At 35.1% G+C, this 19,182-nt stretch overlaps 1 protein-coding gene across 1 annotated transcript; it reads right to left on the minus strand.

Annotated features, from left to right (window-relative positions):
* Positions 1–194: 194 nt before the first annotated feature.
* arr3b (arrestin 3b, retinal (X-arrestin)) lies at positions 195–15,581 on the minus strand. The gene is made up of 18 exons (XM_087798683.1): positions 15,366–15,581; positions 15,003–15,061; positions 7,232–7,344; positions 5,933–5,988; positions 5,762–5,822; positions 5,652–5,696; positions 4,659–4,852; positions 4,534–4,593; positions 4,390–4,466; positions 3,261–3,396; positions 3,105–3,189; positions 2,966–3,038; positions 1,399–1,536; positions 1,252–1,329; positions 1,156–1,179; positions 696–749; positions 508–537; positions 195–314 (listed from the first exon to the last, which is right to left on the minus strand). Exons 1-17 carry the CDS (start codon positions 15,579–15,581, stop codon positions 525–527), a joined length of 1,482 nt encoding a protein of 493 aa, XP_087654809.1. The 3' UTR covers positions 195–314; positions 508–524.
* Between the last annotated feature and the right edge of the window lie 3,601 nt (positions 15,582–19,182).

Consider the following 19,182-nt stretch of genomic DNA (forward strand, 5'->3'; position numbering starts at 1 on the left):
AGGAAATAAACGAAAACATCATTTTTATTCACATTGATGCATATAGTTGTCAAACAAAAACTTTGGGAGTCAACATCAACTTTATTTTTATTTAAAACATGCAAACAAGTTTGTCTCAGAAAAAATATCTCATGATTCGACTATGACATCATTTCTTTTCAAAATAAAAACGTTTCTAGTCTAGAAGGTTTGATGGTTTATATCCTGTTGTCGTCATGATGTGTCACAAGATATTCTGAGTTCCTCTGTTCACAGTTCCTCTCTTGATCGTGTCGTCGCCTCACGCGTCCACAGACTCCAGTGCTATGTCAGTTCTGTAATAAAAAAGCATTTGTTTATATATTTACGACTCGATTGATTGATCAACAAAAAAAGATCAACTATGATCAACAAAGTTATGATTTAATGGAACATTTTTATGTTGGAGAATTTGAAATTTTAACACATTTCTGAGGTGAACGTGGTAAAAAAACTTGTAAAACCATAGACTTGGGTTCGTGACCTCACCTCAACTAAAGAGATCTTTAGTCCAAAACGCTGTGATTAGTAACAAAAGAAGATCATCAGCATCGTTTCACCATCAACGCAGGTCAACACACTGACTATACTTACACTTCTGTGGTGTTTCAGCAGCGACGAATACAAGAGCAGAAGGAGTTAAAACTGAACTTTTAACTCAACGTGTCTCAACGAACTCACCTGCAGGTTTGGGGGACATGAGGGTCAACGGCAGCTCCACTGTGACGTCACTGCAAAGAATCCATGAAACAAATGTAACATCGCGAGATAGAGAAGGAAAAAATATACATTCAGTCATTTTCTACTGCTTTATCCCTTATGAGGGAGACTGGAGTCTATCCCAGTTTCATAGGGCGAGAGGCAGGGGACACCCTGGACAGGACGCCAGTTTGTCTCAGGACACACAAAGACAGACAACCATTCACACACACACTCATATCTACGGACAATTTCCCTCAAGTTCTCAATCAACCTCTGTATGTTTTTGGACTGTGGGAGGAAACCGGAGTGTCCGGAGTAAACCTACACAACACGGGGAGAACATACCAACTACACACAGAAAGGTCACGAGTTGACCTGGAAGTGAACGAGCAACCTTCCTGCTGTGAAAGAATCCAGTCAATATAACATATCTACCTGGATGTGAGGCCTCCGAGCAGGCTTCAAAAAACACACCAAACAAATGTTACTTTTGTGTCTCGAGGAACATGGTTCTGTCAGAACGTTTCTCACCCTCCGCCAGCAACCATCAGCGTGACCTTGACCTTGTAGGTCACCATGATTCCCTGCATCTCCTTCTCGCCTTGACTCCTGCGGGAGGAAGAGTCGACTCAGACATGAGTGAGACGTCGACCCTGAGGTAAGAGGATGGAAGCTCACAAGGTGGTGGACGCCAGGTGTGTGTCCTCGTCCTTCAGACGTCCGTCCACGGAGATGCCTCTCTTCTCCTTGTTGCTGGCCAGCGTCGGGGTCAACGTGAAGGACTTCTCGAATTTCTCGTTGGCGTTGATCGTCTCACTGTGACAACGAGGAGATGCTCGTCATCTTTAGAATATTGAAGATGTAACTTTTAAAATGTTAAAAATGAGATTTATTTATTTCTTTTTATTTTATTTAACGACTTGTAAAGTGAGTTAGTCATTAAAAAACATAATTAATTACAAATATTTTAATATATATTTTTTTTACACATAGAGTCTAATATTGTTATCCCAATAATTCAAAAAAACATTTTCTAAATTCAATATTTTTGAATTCATAGCCTTTTAAATTCAATATAATAACGATCGAACTGTCAGCCAATCACGCGACACGTAGATGGTCATGTGACGACTCGCGTGTCAAATACACATGATTCAAGTTTGATCAAGTAGTTTATTACTATTTTGGTAACGTCTGGAGCACTGTTACATATTGTTTACATTTTAATTTTTAATTCAAAAGACGATGAGTTAAAACATATTGAATTTAGAATTTTTTTTAAATGTTTGAATGCTAGAATAATACAAATATTAGAAGTACTTTTAATGAATGAATAAATGAATAAAGGAAAATACTTTAAATAGCTGATTTAATCCAAATATAGAAATGCTTACAAAGTTGACTTTGAATACGTTACATTAATGTTACATTAATGTTACGTAAATGTTATGTTAATGTTAGGTAAATGTTACATTAATGTTACATTAATGTTACGTTAATGTTACATTAATGTTACATTAATGTTATGTTAATGTTACATTAATGTTACGTTAATGTTACGTAAATGTTATGTTAATGTTAGGTAAATGTTACATTAATGTTACATTAATGTTACGTTAATGTTACATTAATGTTACATTAATGTTATGTTAATGTTACATTAATGTTACGTTAATGTTACGTAAATGTTATGTTAATGTTAAGTTAACGTTACGTTAATGTTACATTAATGTTATGTTAATGTTACGTAAATGTTATGTTAATGTTAAGTTAACGTTACGTTAATGTTACATTAATGTTATGTTAATGTTACGTTAATGTTACATTAATGTTACATTAATGTTATGTTAATGTTACATTAATGTTACGTTAATGTTACGTAAATGTTATGTTAATGTTAAGTTAACGTTACGTTAATGTTACATTAATGTTATGTTAATGTTACATTAATGTTACATTAATGTTACGTTAATGTTACATTAATGTTACGTTAATGTTACGTTAATGTTACATTAATGTTACATTAATGTTATGTTAATGTTACGTTAATGTTACATTAATGTTATGTTAATGTTACATTAATGTTACATTAATGTTACGTTAATGTTACATTAATGTTACATTAATGTTATGTTAATGTTACATTAATGTTACATTAATGTTACATTAATGTTACGTTAATGTTACGTAATATTACACGGATTCACTTCCATACTTTTCGGTGACTTGAGTTCCAAGTTCTTACCCAAACTCCTCGGAGGCGACGGGCTTGGTGTACGTGTCGGACGAGTAAAGCACGACGTTCGTCAACTGTTCCACTGCAGGGAAGAGAAAGTTCGTTTCATACGCCGACCACACGTTTAAAGGTCGTGACCTTCTCTCACCTGAGACGCTGATCTTCTTCACCGTCTTGCTGGTCTCGTTGTTGACCTGGACCTTGACGGTGATGGACTCGCCGTGGTAGTAGATCTGAGACGTAGAAGTATATATTTTTCAAGTCGAGGATTAAAGCGAGGGGGTCGTAGGTCGTGTGAACGAACCTCCTTCTCCAGCGCCGCCTCCAGGTGGACGGGCTTGTCGTTCATCATGAACTGCTTGTTGACCTCGGCTTTGGGTCCGGGTTTGTTCCCTGAAGGAGCGAACTGGATCTTCTTGATCATGAGGCGACAAGTGTCCCTGAAACAACAACAAATAGTTCCATAAAAAAACTTTCTTTTCATCCAGAAAATGTTGTTAAATAGTTTTTATGATCGAAATAAACGTCTGTTAATAATCAATATTCAAAACACCACAAAATTCTTCTTTTAAGTCGCTTGATTCGTGACCATCTGGTGCCAGTTTTAATCCAGGGGGTCAGTCACACAAGGGGTCAAACTGTTTTTGAGGTCAAGGTCGTGAACAGTATGTTTGAAGGATCAATTTCCATGTTTGATCTGCTTTACTAAACATTTCTTTTCAAGTTTTATTCTGAGATCATTTCTTAAAAAACTTGTTGTATGTAACAATATCAAAATAAACGTTTTTCTACTTTTATTCTACTACACTTAGATCCAACCATCCCACTACGTATAAGTACTTATCGTCATTTTCAATCTCCTCTCAAATAAACTCAAGCAGCTCAAATGACATCTTCACTGTCTGAGTCTGGTTCTGCTCCAGGTTTCTGCCTGTTAAAATTCAAGTTTTCTTTTTCTTTAGGTTAAACTGTCACGTTTCTTCGGATGATTTGAGACTTTAAATAAAGTTGAATTGAAATGAGATGTAAAGACATAAAGACTGTCCACGTGTCCTTCAAGGAAGTAAAATATACTTCAAATATACTTCAAACTACCGAGAGATAATGTCTGCACACGTACTTCTTTTCAATCACTTCTTCCCTGTCTGAGTCTGGTTCTGCTCCAGGTTTCTGCGTGTTAATTTTTTTTTTTTACTGGGATCTGTTTTTCTCTTATTTAGATTAAACTGTCACGTTTCTTCGGATGATTTGAGACTTTAAATAAAGTTGAATTGAAATGAGATGTAAAGACATGAAGACTCTCGACGTGTCCTTCAATAAAGACAAATATACTTCAAATATACTTCAAATATACTTCAAATATACTTCAAATATACTTCAAGTATACTTCAAATATACTTCAAACTTCAGAGCGATAACGTCTGCACACGTACTTCTTTTCAATCACTTCATCCGCGTTGAGTTTTTCTTTGGCGACGTAGGCTTTGACCTCGAAGTCGACCCCACAGGCCTGAGGGTCAGAGGTCAAATCAACGGACGATGAAAGGATCCGTCAGTCGGGAGTGAGAAGGTCTTACCTTCCCAGAGTCTCCGGGTCCAGGCTGCAGGGACACGGAGCAGGGCAGGTCCGTGGGCATCTGGACGTTCAACCAAAACCAAGGTCAGTATCAGCGAGTCTGACCTCGACGGGGGGGGAGGTTACCTGGAAGCTGAAGGGGTACCCGTGCTCGCCCACTTTCTTTATCAGCGACTCCTGCATGGGCGTCTTCGTGGCGCTGGCACCTTCAGGAGGATAGACCTGGACGCGCTGGATCCAGATGTCTCTCCTGAAGGACAGACCGATGACGTCCAGGTCGTCGCTGCCGTAGCGGAACGCACAGGCGAGATACACAAACACTGGATAACATTTGGATATTCATTAATATCAGTTTCTGGTTTATTGAATTGTTGATTTTTTTAAACATTGACATATTTGAATAATTTAACACAATAACTTCTGTATTGAAATGTTATAATTATTGATTTATTATTAGATTTTGAATTTGAATTTGAATTTGAATTTGAATTTGATTTTCGAACCGTTATTTTGAATAATTGAATAAATGAATAATCATTTCTAAAATTAAAGGGGGAATTTGCTTTTTTGTTTGAAAACAAATCAAAAGTCAAAATATTAACAGAATTCCAAATTCAATGTAAAATGTTGGAACAATGGTGACTTTGATCCTTTTGTCTTTGTCTATAACAATAAATGTAAACTTTAGAAAAAAGCATTTTTTAAATATTTTAATAAGAATTTCAAACTCTATGTGTAGAATTTATTTAATTAATTTAGTAAAAATAAATGAATAAATCATTTAAAATAACTAGAAAACCTTTTAAGAAATGATTAAAAAAACAAACATTCTTTGCGTAAAAAACAACATTTAATTTAAAAGTTTCAAAATGTATAATGTTAAATTCAACCATTATTATTAATATTTATAATATTAATATTATGAAACTAAAACATTCATCTCATCATTTTCTACAGCTTTATCCCTTATGGGGGTCGCGGGGAGACTGGAGTCTATCCCAGGTTCATCGGGCGAGAGGCAGGGGACACCCTGGACAGGACGATGAGTGACTGATAATATGATTATTATGACACTAAAACTCTTTGAATAGTTTTGTCCCATCGTTGATGAAACCATACCTTTCCTTCCATTGAGACCAGACGGATCCACCTTCACGATTCCGTCTGCAGAGAAACAAGACTTTAGCTTCAGATGTTCAGAAGCAAGAGAACAACAACAAGTCTCGCACCAACGACTTCCACTGAATCCACGTTGTCCACAAAGTCTCTCTTCCCCAAGTACAAGGAGATCTGCAGGACAAACATCAAGTTGAAGGTTATTTTTAAAAACCTCCACCAGTGGAAACCCTCGCGGCCACAAACGTTTCCAGTAATGACAACATTGAAAAAAAACGACTTACATGTCCGTGGCCAGCGGTTTTCTTGAAAACTCTGTAATAAAGAAAAATGATATTTCCTTATGTTCCCTTTTTTCTAACAAACAATATCCACGTTTATTTCATTTAAACAAGTATTACTTTGATCTTAATCTGGAACAACCTCTCAACACACACACACACACACACACACACACACACACACACACACACACACACACACACACACACACACACACACACACTTATCCAATTAAAAGTTTGATTGGCCTCCAGGTCAGATCCGCACAAACCATCTTATCCAGATTTAAAGTCGTCCAAACAAACATAAGTCCTGGAGCCGAGAAAACTCCTTCGTGTGTTTGTCAAGCAGCAGATTATGAGCTTTTGTTTTGAAAATCTTAGTTGAATATTAACTTCAATCATTTAAACAAACGTTATTATCTTTCTACCGTTACTATCTTTTGATTCTTTCTATTATAACCAGATCTTTATTATTTCAACTATAATCAAACTATTTTCAACTATAATCAAACAATTTCCAACTATAATCAAACTATTTTCAACTATAATCAAACAATTTTCAACTATAATCAAACAATTTCAACTATAATCAAACAATTTTCAACTATAATCAAACAATTTTTAACTATAATCAAACAATTTTCAACTATAATCAAACAATTTTCAACTTTAATCAAACAATTTTCAACTATAATCAAACAATTTAAACTATAATCAAACAATTTTCAACTATAATCAAACAATTTTCAACTATAATCAAACAATTTTCAACTATAATCAAACAATTTCAACTGTAATCAAAAATTTTTCAACTATAATCAAACAATTTTCAACTATAATCAAACAATTTCAACTGTAATCAAAAATTTTTCAACTATAATCAAACAATTTTCAACTATAATCAAACAATTTTCAACTATAATCAAACAATTTTCAGCAGATTATGAGCTTTTGTTTTGAAAATCTTAGTTGAATATTAACTTCAGTCATGTAAACGAACGTTATTATCTTATTATTATTATCTTATCTCTACTCATTAATATCCTTAGTTTCTTTCTAATATAACCAGATGTTCATCCTATACAATCCAGTTTGTGTATCATAAGAAATGTTACTGTAAATATATTAAAAAATAAAAACTTACTTTGACATGTTGAGGTTTGAGATTCAGCCTGAAAAAGTAGCAAAAACGTCATATTATTATCATCTTATTTCAATTCATTCAATGAACACAATGTTGTGATATCAATTCGCCAGAATGAATTCAATAATATTGCACTAAAGATGAACCAGAAGTACCTGAGATGGTTGTGGACACGTCAGCTCCGTCAGTGAGAGTCGGCTCCACCTGCAGTAATCCTGCTCTGTTGGGGTCTGAGGTGAGTCTCTCTCTTATATCCTGACCTTCCAACCTTCAGCCGACAGCTTACAGGGCGTCCAAAGAAGACTGTTTTAGAGAAAATCTGATAAGTTGATTACAACTCTACTGGTTAGTCCCTGGTGTGAGTCAAAATAAGTGGGTGGGATCTAACCTGGGTTAGTTTTTACCTTTGTACGCCTGAACTGGTGGAACTTTTGAACCTTTTAGTCTTGATCCACCTTCATGTTCTTCACTACACTAGAACTATAATCAAACAATCTTCAACTATAATCAAACAATTTTCAACTACAATCAAACAATTTTCAACTATAATCAAACAATTTTCAACCAAAATCAAACAATTTTCAACTATAATCAAACAATTTTCAACTATAATCAAACAATTTTCAACTATAATCAAACAATTTTCAACCAAAATCAAACAATTTTCAACTATAATCAAACAATTTTCAACTATAATCAAACAATTTTCAACTATAATCAAACAATTTTCAACTATAATCAAACAATTTTCAACTTTAATCAAACAATTTTCAACTATAATCAAACAATTTTCAACTATAATCAAACAATTTTCAACTTTAATCAAACAATTTTCAACTATAATCAAACAATTTACAACTATAATCAAACAATTTTCAACTTTAATCAAACAATTTTCAACTATAATCGGACAATTTTCAACTAAAATCAAACAATTTTCAACTATAATCAAACAATTTTCAACTATAATCAGACAATTTTCAACTATAATCAAACAATTTTCAACTATAATCTAACAATTTTCAACTATAATCAAACAATTTTCAACTATAATCAAACAATTTTCAACGATAATCTAACAATTTTCAACTATAATCAAACAATTTTCAACTATAATCAAACAATTTTCAACTATAATCAAACAATTTTCAACTATAATCCAACAATTTTCAACTATAATCGGACAATTTTCAACTAAAATCAAACAATTTTCAACTATAATCAAACAATTTTCAACTTTAATCAAACAATTTTCAACTATAATCCAACAATTTTCAACTATAATCGGACAATTTTCAACTATAATCAAACAATTTTCAACTTTAATCAAACAATTTTCAACTATAATCCAACAATTTTCAACTATAATCGGACAATTTTCAACTATAATCAAACAATTTTCAACTATAATCAAACAATTTTCAACTATAATCAAACAATTTTCAACTTTAATCAAACAATTTTCAACTATAATCAAACAATTTTCAACTAAAATCAAACAATTTTCAACTATAATCAAACAATTTTCAACTATAATCAGACAATTTTCAACTATAATCAAACAATTTTCAACTATAATCTAACAATTTTCAACTATAATCAAACAATTTTCAACTATAATCAAACAATTTTCAACTATAATCTAACAATTTTCAACTATAATCAAACAATTTTCAACTATAATCAAACAATTTTCAACTGTAATCAAACTATTTTCAATTATAATCAAACAATTTTCAACTATAATCAAACAATTTTCAACTATAATCAAACAATTTTCAACTATAATCAAACAATTTTCAACTTTAATCAAACAATTTTCAACTTTAATCAAACAATTTTCAACTATAATCAAACAATTTTCAACTATAATCAAACAATTTTCAACTATAATCGGACAATTTTCAACTTTAATCAAACAATTTTCAACTATAATCAAACAATTTTCAACTATAATCAAACAATTTTCAACTATAATCAAACAATTTTCAACTATAATCGGACAATTTTCAACTATAATCAAACAATTTTCAACTATAATCAAACAATTTTCAACTATAATCGGACAATTTTCAACTATAATCAAACAATTTTCAACTATAATCCAACAATTTTCAACTATAATCGGACAATTTTCAACTATAATCGGACAATTTTCAACTATAATCAAACAATTATCAACTATAATCAAACAATTTTCAACTATAATCAAACAATTTTCAACTATAATCGGACAATTTTCAACTATAATCAAACAATTTTCAACTATAATCAAACAATTTTCAACTATAATCAAACAATTTTCAACTATAATCGGACAATTTTCAACTATAATCAAACAATTTTCAACTATAATCAAACAATTTTCAACTATAATCGGACAATTTTCAACTATAATCAAACAATTTTCAACTATAATCAAACAATTTTCAACTATAATCCAACAATTTTCAACTATAATCGGACAATTTTCAACTATAATCAAACAATTATCAACTATAATCAAACAATTTTCAACTATAATCAAACAATTTTCAACTATAATCCAACAATTTTAAACTATAATCAAACAATTTTCAACTGTAATCAAACAATTATCAACTATAATCAAACAATTTTCGACTATAATCAAACAATTTTCAACTATAATCAAACAATTTTCAACTATAATCAAACAAATTTCAACTATAATCAAACAATTTTCAACTATAATCAAACAATTTTCAACTATAATCCAACAATTTTCAACTATAATCAACAATTTTCAACTATAATCAAACAATTTTCAACTATAATCCAACAATTTTCAACTATAATCGGACAATTTTCAACTATAATCCAACAATTTTCAACTATAATCTGACAATTTTCAACTATAATCAAACAATTTTCAACTATAATCAAACAATTTTCAACTATAATCAAACAATTTTCAACTATAATCAAACAATTTTCAACTATAATCCAACAATTTTCAACTATAATCAACAATTTTCAACTATAATCAAACAATTTTCAACTATAATCAAACAATTTTCAACTATATGTTGTTGTTGTTGTTATTATTATTGTTGTTTTTATTATTATTGTTGTTATTATTATTGTTGTTTTTATCATTATTGTTGTTATTATTATTATTGTTGTTGTTATTGTTATTATTATTGTTGTTGTTATGTTTTAATTGTATATGATCTCAATCAAAGACCATTTATTGTAAATCCGCTCAGAGAAAATATAATTACAATATAACTAGCATTAATATTATGTGTTTGTTATTAGGAATATTTGATAAAAAGCTTTTTAACTCGATCTTCGTTCTGGTGTTTCCTTGACGACCAGCGGAGACGAGCGTCAGTGTTGAAACACCAGGGTTTAATTCCGTTGGATTACTGAGGATCTTCACACTCCATGGATCAGGTCTAATTGATTGATTGACGGCAGGATTTAAACACCATCGCAGGAGATCGAAACAACTGTGTTGTCGAGGATCAGAGATCGGATTCATTCCCGTGAATGTCTGGATCTTTTTCTGATGCCAAAGATCTTGTTAAAGCTGATAAGATCAGACGTTATCATCGAACAGAAGCTCATTTACAAACATAGATTTTGATTAGTTAACCATGTTAAAGGTGAAATAAAGGTTCTTTATATTTGAACTTTGTTCTTTTTATTTGCCCTTTGTTCTTCACTTTAAGACTTTTGTTGTCCCTTAAAAACAAATGTGAAGAACAATAAATATTTTCTTGTCCAGTAGTATTGTCCAGTACTTGGCTCTGGTATTGTGATAGTGTAGTAACAAGTATATATGTGTAGTATTGTCCAGTACTTGACTCTGGTGTTGTGATAGTGTAGTAACAAGTATATATGTGTAGTATTGTCCAGTACTTGACTCTGGTGTTGTGATAGTGTAGTAACAAGTATATATGTGTAGTATTGTCCAGTACTTGACTCTGGTGTTGTGATAGTGTAGTAACAAGTATATATGTGTAGTATTGTCCAGTACTTGACTCTGGTGTTGTGATAGTGTAGTAACAAGTATATATGTGTAGTATTGTCCAGTACTTGACTCTGGTGTTGTGATAGTGTAGTAACAAGTATATATGTGTAGTATTGTCCAGTAGTTGACTCTGGTGTAGTGATAGTGTAGTAACAAGGATATATATGTGTAGTATTGTCCAGTACTTGACTCTGGTGTTGTGATAGTGTAGTAACAAGTATATATGTGTAGTATTGTCCAGTACTTGACTCTGGTGTTGTGATAGTGTAGTAACAAGTATATATGTGTAGTATTGTCCAGTACATGACTCTGGTGTTGTGATAGTGTAGTAACAAGTATATATGTGTAGTATTGTCGAGTATTTGACTCTGGTGTTGTGATAGTGTAGTAATAAGTATATATGTGTAGTATTGTCCAGTACTTGAATGAAAGTGTCTGAATCGACTGATCTGTTGTACGGAGTCCCTAAAGGTTCTGTTCTGGGTCCTTTATTGTTTGTACTTGATTCCTCTGGGTCAAATCATTCAGTTTGGATGTTTCTTACACATGTTTGCTGATGACATCCAGCTCTACTGCTCTGTTGATCCAACTGAGACCCAGAGGCTGAACTTTGCGTTTGCTGATGATAAAGTTCCAGGGTTGAGTCAGTACTAGAGTGACTTGTCTGTCAAACTGAGAAACCTGGTGTAGTATTTGACAAAGACATGTCTCTAGTTCAACACTGCACAAAACTGACCAAAAACTACTTCAACTGAGAAAAATCTCTAAACTTAGTAAAATGATGTCACAACACGATCTGGATCTTATAATGTGTTTGTGTCGTTTACACTATTGTAACAGATTATTTTGTCTCACATTTCTCCTTCAAACTCTTCACTGACTGCCAGTTTCTTTCAGGATCATTTTAAAATTCTGGTTCTTACTTTCATATCTATTCATGGTCAGACCTTCCATCAGTGATCTGATCCAGACTTACACCCCAGCTTGGGCTCTGAGGTCTGTGGATCAGAATCTACTGATGGTTCCTGAACTTCCGGACCAGAGGAGAGAAATCCTTCCAGACTGTTGCTCCTAAGCTTTGGAACCATCTCTGTGTTTGATGATCTACTGACTCCTTCAAGAAACATCTGTGTTTGATGATCTACTGACTCCTTCAAGAAACATCTCTTTGTTTGATGATCTACTGACTCCTTCAAGAAACATCTGTGTTTGATGATCTACTGACTCCTTCAAGAAACATCTGTGTTTGATGATCTACTGACTCCTTTAAGAAACATCTGTGTTTGATGATCTACTGACTCCTTCAAGAAACATCTCTGTGTTTGATGATCTACTGACTCCTTCAAGAAACATCTGTGTTTGATGATCTACTGACTCCTTCAAGAAACATCTGTGTTTGATGATCTACTGACTCATTCAAGAAACATCTGTGTTTGATGATCTACTGACTCCTTCAAGAAACGTCTGTGTTTGATGATCTACTGACTCCTTCAAGAAACGTCTGTGTTTGATGATCTACTGACTCCTTCAAGAAACATCTGTGTTTGATGATCTACTGACTCCTTCAAGAAACGTCTGTGTTTGATTATCTACTGACTCCTTCAAGAAACATCTGTGTTTGATGATCTACTGACTCCTTCAAGAAACATCTGTGTTTGATGATCTACTGACTCATTCAAGAAACATCTGTGTTTGATGATCTACTGACTCCTTCAAGAACCATCTCTGTGTTTGATGATCTACTGACTCCTTCAAGAAACATCTGTGTTTGATGATCTACTGACTCCTTCAAGAAACATCTGTGTTTGATGATCTACTGACTCCTTCAAGAAACATCTCTTTGTTTGATGATCTACTGACTCCTTCAAGAAACATCTGTGTTTGATGATCTACTGACTCCTTCAAGAAACATCTGTGTTTGATGATCTACTGACTCCTTTAAGAAACATCTGTGTTTGATGATCTACTGACTCCTTCAAGAAACATCTCTGTGTTTGATGATCTACTGACTCCTTCAAGAAACATCTGTGTTTGATGATCTACTGACTCCTTCAAGAAACATCTGTGTTTGATGATCTACTGACTCCTTCAAGAAACATCTGTGTTTGATGATCTACTGACTCCTTCAAGAACCATCTCTGTGTTTGATGATCTACTGACTCCTTCAAGAAACATCTGTGTTTGATGATCTACTGACTCCTTCAAGAAACATCTGTGTTTGATGATCTACTGACTCCTTCAAGAACCATCTCTGTGTTTGATGATCTACTGACTCCTTCAAGAAACATCTGTGTTTGATGATCTACTGACTCCTTCAAGAAACATCTGTGTTTGATGATCTACTGACTCCTTCAAGAAACATCTGTGTTTGATGATCTACTGACTCCTTCAAGAAACATCTGTGTTTGATGATCTACTGACTCCTTCAAGAAACATCTCTTTGTTTGATGATCTACTGACTCCTTCAAGAAACATCTGTGTTTGATGATCTACTGACTCCTTCAAGAAACATCTGTGTTTGATGATCTACTGACTCCTTTAAGAAACATCTGTGTTTGATGATCTACTGACTCCTTCAAGAAACATCTCTGTGTTTGATGATCTACTGACTCCTTCAAGAAACATCTGTGTTTGATGATCTACTGACTCCTTCAAGAAACATCTGTGTTTGATGATCTACTGACTCATTCAAGAAACATCTGTGTTTGATGATCTACTGACTCCTTCAAGAAACATCTGTGTTTGATGATCTACTGACTCCTTCAAGAAACGTCTGTGTTTGATGATCTACTGACTCCTTCAAGAAACGTCTGTGTTTGATGATCTACTGACTCCTTCAAGAAACATCTGTGTTTGATGATCTACTGACTCCTTCAAGAAACGTCTGTGTTTGATGATCTGCTGACTCCTTCAAGAAACATCTGTGTTTGATGATCTACTGACTCCTTCAAGAAACATCTGTGTTTGATGATCTACTGAATCCTTCAAGAAACATCTGTGTTTGATGATCTACTGACTCCTTCAAGAAACATCTGTGTTTGATGATCTACTGACTCCTTCAAGAAACATCTGTGTTTGATGATCTACTGACTCCTTCAAGAAACATCTGTGTTTGATGATCTACTGACTCCTTCAAGAACCATCTCTGTGTTTGATGATCTACTGACTCCTTCAAGAAACATCTGTGTTTGATGATCTACTGACTCCTTCAAGAAACATCTGTGTTTGATGATCTACTGACTCCTTCAAGAACCATCTCTGTGTTTGATGATCTACTGACTCCTTCAAGAAACATCTGTGTTTGATGATCTACTGACTCCTTCAAGAAACATCTGTGTTTGATGATCTACTGACTCCTTCAAGAAACATCTGTGTTTGATGATCTACTGACTCCTTCAAGAAACATCTGTGTTTGATGATCTACTGACTCCTTCAAGAAACATCTGTGTTTGATGATCTACTGACTCCTTCAATAAACATCTGTGTTTGATGTTCTACTGACTCCTTCAAGAAACATCTCAAGACACTTTGATTTGAGCTTTTCCTTGATTCTCTGAGACTCTTGTGTTTGTCTCAGTGTTATCCTGACATTTAAGTATATATTTTAACTGTGTATTATTTGGATTGTTTAAGCGCTTTGTGACGCTGGTCTAGAAAAGTGCTCTTCAAATATAAATTACTTAAATAACTTACAAGTTTAGTGCAAAAACATTCATGTCAAGTCTCCAGTTTGCCATGACTGAAGACATCCATATAATAACTACTACAATCCAGGACAAATGTACAAACAGTAAAAAAAAAAGGATAAAAATAATTGTGATTCTTAATAAAAACTGTGGCCTTATCAACCTTTTCTAACACGTCTATCACCAGAACTTCATTTATTTCTCCACAAAGGTTTCTCGTTTCTTTATTCGGATCATCTTGGCCTGTTGATGTTTCTCTGATTGTTCTTCACCTTCATGAACTGCAGCTTCTGCTCGACTCGCTGTCGTCGGGACGAACGTGACACGCAAACATTCGTTACAAATGAAGCTGATATTCAACATTTTGTCGACATCGAAGGTGAAAGATGTGCGGTTGTGTAACGTCTTCTGTGTTGTTTCCTCATAATCTGGTTCTAGTCTCTTATGATGAACTCTTTGAATTCTCACTTGTGAGGTTACATATGGTCCTATAAGCCCCTTATAGTTAAGCTGCTGCTGTTTCTGTCCCACTCCGTAAATAGACGCTGACCATCTGAGGATTGCTACCTTCTCCTGGTGTTACACCATAGAATTACCACTTCTTACCACCGCCACCTCCAGGCGGGGGATGCCGGGGAGAAAGAGGCTTAACCCCTGACCCCGGGCGACACTCAGCAAGCGTGCTCGGTCCGCGGTTCTATTCCATCCGTTAAGACTCTTCCACGGTTTGAGGCTGGACCACCGGCTCAGGACGACGCGTGAAACTTGAGATGAAGGTGGTGAGAGGAAGTGACCAGGTCTAGGATCCGTCTTTGAACTCATGGTTTTGAAGAACATGACAGTTTATGCCTCTTGTTTCCCGAGTTTCTTGAGGAATAAAAGTAGATCCTGGTGATGTCATGGAGGAGGATGAGCAGCAGTAGATTGGGCTCTGAAATCTTATCCAGTCACACAGAAAAAGGTGTCATGTGAGAGCCAACGTCCAGATCAAAGATGATCTCTTACTTAAAAAACGAGTCTGAAGAGACTTTGTCGAAAAACTGAGCGTCTCTGGAAGTCCACTAAACTTGAGGTGCACAGACTTCACCTCAGGGATCTGATGTCTTCTTACAATGAGATGGTGGAAACTGCTAGATCTGATTACATCAGAAAACTGGTAGCAGCAAATAGGAAAAACCCCAAAGTGTTGTTTGACACGATTAATTCTCTCGTGTCTCCTGCTCCTCAAATCACGCCTGTCTTCTGTGAGGCTGAGAGCAATGCATTGTTGAGGTTTTTCATTGACAAAATTAAATTGATCAAAGAGAAAATCTCTCCCCCTTTGTTTGGAACCCCTACTGTCTCTGAGCCCCTCTCCTCCTCTTGGTCTTCCTTCACTGCTGTATCTTTAGGTGATATTTTGGCACTAGTGAACAAGATGAAACCCTCCTCTTGCTCAGATGACGTCCTTCATTATAGGCTTTTTATTAAAGTATTTGGTGTAATTGGCCCCTGGGTTACCAATATGGTGAACCGTGAAGGTTTAGACCCAACTGACCTCAGTAATTTCAGGCCTATTTCTAAGCTCCCTTTCTTGTCCAAGATCTTGGAGAAGGTTGTGTCTGAGCAGCTATCTTTGTTCCTGGATCAGAGCGACATCCATGAGCAGTTTCAGTCTGGCTTCCGTAAACATCACTCTACGGAGACAGCTTTACTGAAAGTGTCCAGTGACATCATGATGTCGGCTGACTGGTAAATTCACTGTTCTGGTTCTCTTGGATCTGTCCTCAGCCTTTGACACAGTTGATCACCAGATCCTGCTGAGAAGACTGAGGGATGAAGACTGTCTGGGTCTGTGTTAGAATGGTTCTCATCTTACCTGTCTGGGCGCAGTTTTAGTGTATCTGCCAATCAAATGAGGTCTGAATCAGCAGATCTGTTGTGTGGAGTCCCTCAAGGTTCTGTTCTGGGTCCTTTATTGTTTTTGCTGTACTTGATTCACCTCGGAAAATCATTCAGAGATTTCCTGATGTTTCTTATCACATTTTTGCTGATGACATCCAGCTCTACTGCTTTTTTGATTAGTCTGTCAAACTGAGCCTGAGAAACCTGGGTGTTGTATAAGTAGAAGAACTCACATTTCTCCTTCAAACTCTTCACTGGCTTCCAGTTTCTTTCAGGATCATTTTAAAAATTCCGGTTCTTACTTTCAGATCTATTCATGGTCAGACCTTCCATCAGTGATCTGATCCAGACTTACACCCCAGCTCGGGCTCTGAGGTCTGTGGATCAGAATCTAATGATGGTTCCACGCACACGGTTCTGGACCAGAGGAGAGAAATCCTTCCAGACTGTTGCTCCTAAGCTTTGGAACCATCTCTGTGTTTGATGATCTACTGACTCCTTCAAGAAACATGTGTGTTTGATGATCTACTGACTCCTTCAAGAAACATCTGTGTTTGATGATCTACTGACTCCTTCAAGAAACATCTGTGTTTGATGATCTACTGACTCCTTCAAGAAACATCTGTGTTTGATGATCTACTGACTCCTTCAAGAAACATCAGTGTTTGATGATCTACTGACTCCTTCAAGAAACATCTGTGTTTGATGATCTACTGACTCCTTCAAGAAACATCTGTGTTTGATGATCTACTGACTCCTTCAAGAAACATCTCTGTGTTTGATGATCTACTGACTCCTTCAAGAAACATCTCAAGCCACTTTGATTTGTTCAGGCTTTTCCTTGATTTTCTGGAACTCCTGTTGTGTTATCAGTTTTTGTTCAGTTCTTGACCTTTAAAGTATATATTTTAGTGAGTATCGTTTTGATTGTTTAAGCGCTTTTTGACCCTGGTCTGGAAAAGCGCTATATGAATAAAAATGACTTACTTACTTACTTATATAGATTTGTTCTTTGCTTATTCAGCACTTTACACGAAGTTACACATTCAAACACACAATCACACAGTGATGGGAGTAGGCTGTGACCCAGTGCAGCAGCTCAACCATCAGGAACAGTCAGGGTAAGTGTCTTGCTCAGGGACACATTCTCGTCGGGAGTTGGGATTAAACCCACGACTTCTTCTTCTAAATTATATCTCAAGATCAATAGAGTTGTATCTATCTATTGATAAGTTACATCCTTAGATTAGTTGCAGGTCCTTCATCGTTTTCCTCCTTCTTTTAGCTCTTAGCAGCTTCTGAATCTTTTTCGGAATCCGTCGTAATTGGTCGGACTAAAAAAGTCCATCAGATTACAACCAATTAAACCCCAAACTCTCCTGACATGTAGTGAATGTTCTTCAAAACTTCTCATCATGACCATGTTTTACACTCATTACATTATAAAGTTGCTCTGAAATCTGGACGAACGAGAGGTTACGAGAGTCCATTATGACGTAATAATGGCTTCACTCCTCCTCCAGCTGTAATCACACTTTGTTAATCAAGAGTACCTTGGAGGTGGAGACCATTGATGACGCACAGTGACAAACCTTAATGCTTGACCAATCACAGCAGAGTGGGTGTGGTTATGGTCAACAAGATTTAATCTCCAGAAAAGTGTTTTCAGTGGGCGGAGCTTAAGATCATTTTCTAATGTCAATATTTCAATGAAAAGAGAGTTTTGTACAAACACACACTGATGATACAATAGAGTCACACATCACAACAACACACACACACTGGTGATACAATAGAGTCACACATCACAACAACACGCACACAATGATGATACAATAGAGTCACACATCACAACAACACACACACTGATGATACAATAGAGTCACACATCACAACAACACACACACACTGATGATAAAATAGAGTCACACATCACAACAACACACACACACTGATGATACAATAGAGTCACACATCACAACAACACACACACACTGATGATACAATAGATTCACACATCACAACAACACACACTGATGATACAATAGAGTCACACATCACAACAACACACACACACACACTGATGATACAATAGAGTCACACATCACAACAACACACACACGGATGATACAATAGAGTCACACATCACAACAACACACACACTGATGATACAATAGAGTCACACATCACAACAACACACACACACTGATGATACAATAGAGTTACACATCACAACAACACATACACACTGATGATACAATAGAGTCACACATCACAACAACACACACACACACTGATGATAAAATAGAGTCACACATCACAACAACACACACACAGATGATACAATAGATTCACACATAACAACAACACACACTGATGATACAATAGAGTCACACATCACAACAACACACACACACACACACACTGATGATACAATAGAGTCACACATCACAACAACACACACACAGATGATACAATAGAGTCACACATCACAACAACACACACACTGATGATACAATAGAGTCACACATCACAACAA

Source organism: Callionymus lyra, chromosome 9 (assembly GCF_982586985.1).
Source record: "Callionymus lyra chromosome 9, fCalLyr1.hap1.1, whole genome shotgun sequence".
In the NCBI taxonomy this organism is placed as follows: domain Eukaryota; kingdom Metazoa; phylum Chordata; class Actinopteri; order Syngnathiformes; family Callionymidae; genus Callionymus; species Callionymus lyra.

Bases quoted from the DNA above. Each gene is read 5' to 3' on its own strand.
- arr3b (XM_087798683.1), bottom strand. From the start codon at position 15,581: ATGAGTTCAAAGACGGATCCTAGACCTGGTCACTTCCTCTCACCACCT. The intron at 1,330-1,398 runs GTGAGCTTCCAT...TTCCTCCCGCAG, and splicing joins CACCTGGCGTCCACCACCTT to GAGTCAAGGCGAGAAGGAGA. The intron at 750-1,155 runs GTAGATATGTTA...GATTCTTTGCAG, and splicing joins CTCGGAGGCCTCACATCCAG to TGACGTCACAGTGGAGCTGC.